General features: G+C 31.2%; 1 protein-coding gene across 1 annotated transcript; it reads left to right on the top strand.

Annotated features, from left to right (window-relative positions):
• Positions 1-1,042: 1,042 nt before the first annotated feature.
• LOC142162057 (uncharacterized) lies at positions 1,043-3,911 on the top strand. Its single transcript, XM_075218359.1, has 6 exons — positions 1,043-1,370; positions 1,821-2,025; positions 2,202-2,579; positions 2,669-2,751; positions 2,956-3,392; positions 3,759-3,911. The coding sequence occupies exons 1-6, from the start codon at positions 1,043-1,045 to the stop codon at positions 3,909-3,911; spliced, it is 1,584 nt and encodes a 527-aa protein (XP_075074460.1).
• The last annotated feature ends 1,176 nt before the right edge of the window (positions 3,912-5,087 follow it).

Genomic DNA, 5,087 nt, shown 5'->3' with positions numbered 1-5,087 from the left:
TTATAAAAATAATAATTTTTGTACCAAATTTATTTATGTTCTCTGGTTTGCGATAATACAATGAATGCTATTGATAAATGTATTGTTGGGTATTTGTGATAGTTTTTAGAATTTGTGGGTATAAGTCATGTTTCATGTTTTTTTTTAAAAAAAAACTAAAATATGTTTTGAAAACTTATATCCAAACACATTTTCATCTTCAAATCAAACTTTACCCAAATTAAATTTTTCAAAATAAGTTTGGAAATTTATGGCCAAACGCTAGCTAAGTATCAATATAACGTGTCCATGTAACTATCTCAAGATTTTTATTGAATAGGTTATATAGTACTCTCTCCATCCTATTTTAACTGTGATTTTAGCTAAAATAAAACTATCCCGAAGTAATTATCACTTTAGGAATTCAAGACTAAAGTTGTTAATTGTTTTCAACCATACCCTTAATATTAAAAAAATAATAGTTCTTTTTAATACTACTCAATTCTCAAAAAGCATTTGATAAGAATAACTTAGTAAATTATACGTTGTATTTATTAGTTTTTTCAATGGGAATGAAAAAAATTAAAGTGACCATTAAAATTGGACGGAGGGAGAACATAGTTAATTGAAAGGGATTTTTTCCTTCTATACCATATATAAAACTTTATTATCAAATATGTGCATAGTATCTAAATTACCAGCCTAGTCCACATTTTTCCTAATATTTCTGTACCATTCGTTTATTAGGAATTAATAGGGTAGAATCTTCCCCTAATAACGCGCGAAAAATCAGGAAAGAATTTTGGGATTGATTGATTCTACATTAAATTCAAGTTTTGAAACGGAAAGGAGATTTCGCAACAATTGCAGAACATATCTTCGAGATTCAACAAACTGAATTCAAATTGTAGAATATTCTGTTCTTCGTCGTTTTCAGAAATCAAATTGGCGATCATATATCTGTTCTTCATCTTTTTTTCTCTCAATCTAGAAATCCAAAAAAACGAAAAAATATAGAATAATACATCAGCAACAACACATAATCATGTCCAAAATCGCAATCATGCTACAACTGAATGAGAATTGGGATAACTATGGCAGATTTAGAGATTTTGAAGTTGATGCCATTGTGGTAGATGAGAATGCAAGCTACAGAATTCTGATTTCTACAATTGCAGAACAACTATCGATTGATACTTCAGAAAAAATTGTAGAAATCAAATACATGGTGAACGACAATTGTCCCCCAATGGAGATTAGGAATGATATGATGGTTCGTGTGTATATGGAGACCAAAATGGAGAATAAAAACTTAGGTTCACATCCGTTATGTATAAGTGTACGAGATTTCAATATGGAATTGGCAATCACCAACGATAACAGAAGTGCAGGTTTGTATAGTTCGAAATTGCATAGAATTATAGTTTTACGGTATTATCTACAAAATTACTACATTTACCTACAATTAAACTACAAATCATTTTAATGAAAGAATAAAGCAATGTTGTTCTCAAAATTATCTACAAAGTTACTACATTTATACGACAAAATAAACTACAATATATGATTAGAAATTGTTGATTTTAAAATGTAGTCTTCAAATAAAACTACAATCTATATTTAGAACAAAATCTAGTAAAATAAAATATAAATCAATTTAATTATGCACGAAGCAGTATTGCTTTCACAAATTTCTATAAATTGCAACAGTTATAGTACAATTTAACTACAATGTCTGACATCCTAAAATGGATGACTACAAAATTTTCACTATATCTACAAATTATCTACAAAGATTCTACAAAATTATAATGACACTGTTTATCTTTATTTTGATGCAGGTTCGTCTGGATCCCTAAAGTTACTTGATATGCCATCCTCTCCAGCTATTGAGAAATATCAAAGTAAAATAATAACAGAATCTACGCAAACTGCTATTGAAGAAGGACAAGTGTATCAGCACAAGCAAACTGTAGCTGCTGCAATGAAGCACTTTTCTGTGATGCACAAGTTCCAGTTCAGAGTTAAAAGATCTAGTCATAGAAGGTATGGAGATATTTGTGAAAAGATCATTAAAAGTAGTGTTTTACTCAAGGTATGTATTTTTTAAACATTGTAGATAAATTGTAGTTAAATTGTAGTTTATGTTACTTTATGTTAAAACAGTCCTTTTGTTGCATCTACATTTATAATCTGTATTAAATATTGTATTTTTTTTGTAGCTACTGGCTTGTATGCGTTGGTGAAAACTGTAAATGGCACTTCAAGGCAACGTCAATTAATGATTTCGCAATGTTCAAGATAAGGAGTTTCAACCTACAACACACATGCTCCTTAATGGACGAAACATTCATACATCGCAAATGTACTGCAGCTGTAGTTGGTAGCATGGTCATTCAAAAGTATTATGATCCTAAGACTGTTTACACACTAAAGGACATACAAACTGATATGTTATCCGAACACGGAGTGAACCTAAGCTACATGCAAGCATGGAGAGCAAAGGAAAAGGCTTTACAGTTTTTGAGAGGGAATCCGGCTGACTCCTACAACAAATTACCCAATATTTTTATATTCTTGAGGAGACTTATCCTGTTTCGGTTGTTAAATTGAAGAAGATAGCAGATGAATGCTTCTTATACGCATTTGTTGCTCTTTGTACATCAATAAGTGGTTGGCAACATTGTAGGCCAGTAGTAGTAGTTGATGGGACATTCTTAAAGTCAGGCTACAGGGGGATTATGCTGACAGCAAGCACCATGGATGCAGCAGGTAAAATAAAAAATTTGTAATTATTTCGTAGGCAGTCTATAAAATGTAGATACATTGTAGTAATTTTGTAGTTATTTTGTAGCTATTACATGAAATGTAGATAAATTGTCTATATTATGAAGATATATTGTAGTTGTTATGTATTTATATTTTTATATACATTTTTAAAGCTGCCAATTAATATTTTATGAATTAATAATGTAGGTACAATATTGCCCTTGGCATATGCTGTGGTTGATTCTGAAAATGACGAATCTTGGAAGTGGTTCTTTGAGCAATTCAAGCAGGCATATGGTGAAAGACCTTCAATGTGTGTTGTTTCAGATAGAAATGAGAGTATACTGAAGGCAACATCAATTGTCTATCCGGGCATGACACACTACTCTTGCATGTGGCATATTTGGACAAATATAAGGTCAAAATTCAAGAAAGGTCATCTACAATTACATGAATTGTACTTTGCTACAGCACGGTCATACACTCTGGATGAATTTAATGAAAGGATGTCGAAAATTGAAGAGGTAGACCCGCGTGTGAAATCTTACCTATATGATATTGGCTATCATAGATGGTCAAGAGTACATGCAACAATGAATAGAACGTGGACAATGACATCAAATATTGCAGAGTCATTGAACTCTGTAACAAAAGATGCAAGAGAGCTGCCGATATTTGACCTTTTAGAGTATATGCGGACACTGTTAGAACGTTGAACCAACGAGAAGTTATTGAAGGCGAAGGGTACTTTCACATTTCTTGGGTCCAAATTCAACAAAGAATTAGAGAACAACAGAATATTATCTCAGAAGCTTAGGGTAAGATCTGTTTATTTGGTGCAGAAAAAATAAATTACTTAATATGCAGTATTTCCAGATTGTAGATAAATTGTAGTCAAATTGTAGATAATTGTAGGTTGTAGATAAGGTGTAGAATATTTGTAGATAGGTTGTAGATAATCTATTTTTATGATTGAGATAATATTTTTTCTGTTTGTTCTGCAATTGTAGGTGAGGGCTTCAACAGATCATATACATACTGTGTTAGATGGTGTGAAGCGGTACATTGTGTGTCTAGAAAACAAGAAATGTAGCTGTGGCCAATTCCAACTTGAAGAACTTCCATGTGCGCATGCTTTGGCAGCATTAAGGCACAGGACTTAAACATATGAAAACTATTGCTCTCCGTATTACACAAGGGAGAGTCTTCTACGTACGTATGAAATACCTGTAAATCCTCTTCCTGATGAAAGCAAATGGAATATGACACAATATATTTTGGATGAGGTAGTAAATCCACCGACGGAAGATAAATGGCAGCCAGGGAGACCTCAAAAGGAAAGATATAAAACATATGATGAAATAAAGTCAAAGAAATACAAGGTGTCATGTGGAAATTGTGGAGGTGAAGGGCATAACAAAAGATCTGGCAAGAATGCGCCCAAGAAGAAATGAATATCATGTAGTTAGAATAGTTATTCAAATTAACTGTTAGTGAGTTAAAGTTAGCAAATTTTTTGTGTAATCGTTTAAGTTTTTAAAGATCATTATGAAGTAGACTACAATTTGTTTATGTGTGTTTAATATGCTTTAATGTATTGTGTCAGACATCTAAATTTGTCTTTGATATAGTATAGTTACATTTTAATATTTATTATCTACAATACAACTGATATCAAAAAAGTAACTTTAATGTAAAGTGTTTCCAGATTGTAGGTAAAATATAGGTTAAATGTAGTTAAATTGTAGTCTTGCTAATAATTTGTAGATGATTTGTAGATAAATAGTGGATAATATATTTCTAGGATTGGAGTATTTATTTCTTCTGTTTGTTATGTAATTTAACTTCAACTGACAGTTATATAGAGATATTACCTAGAACTTGAAGGTATTTCGTAAAAATTATGAACATATATAACTACAAAATTATATACAATAACTACATTGAGTGTTTCCAAAATGTAGATATTGTGAAGATTATTTGTAGGCAAATTGTATTCTAACATTAAAATACTCATGTTTAATATAATGAAGATACAGTGCTATAAACAACCGATTTATATTCAAGTGAACAACTAATAATGAAAGATAAAATAACAAAATAAAAAGGTATGCTGCATAAAAAAAATAAAAATTTTGTTCATAAAGTAGTGTATTCTCCTTCAACTACAAATTGGCATCAACTAAACTAGGAAAACAGGACATTATTTCTTCTTTCTCTGGACTCTAGTTTTCTCATTCAAAGCAGGAGCACCCTTCTTCCTTGCTAGCCTGCCTGTAACCTCACTTTCACTGATTGACCCATCTTTTTTCTTCTTTGTAGCATAGTCCCATAGGAGA

The sequence above is a fragment of the Nicotiana tabacum genome, chromosome 7, assembly GCF_000715075.1.
Source record: "Nicotiana tabacum cultivar K326 chromosome 7, ASM71507v2, whole genome shotgun sequence".
Lineage (NCBI taxonomy): Eukaryota > Viridiplantae > Streptophyta > Magnoliopsida > Solanales > Solanaceae > Nicotiana > Nicotiana tabacum.
This window is presented reverse-complemented; position numbering and strand designations above follow the sequence as displayed.

Bases quoted from the DNA above. Each gene is read 5' to 3' on its own strand.
- LOC142162057 (XM_075218359.1), top strand. From the start codon at position 1,043: ATGCTACAACTGAATGAGAATTGGGATAACTATGGCAGATTTAGAGAT. The intron at 1,371-1,820 runs GTTTGTATAGTT...ATTTTGATGCAG, and splicing joins CAACGATAACAGAAGTGCAG to GTTCGTCTGGATCCCTAAAG. The intron at 2,580-2,668 runs GTTGTTAAATTG...GCAACATTGTAG, and splicing joins AGGAGACTTATCCTGTTTCG to GCCAGTAGTAGTAGTTGATG.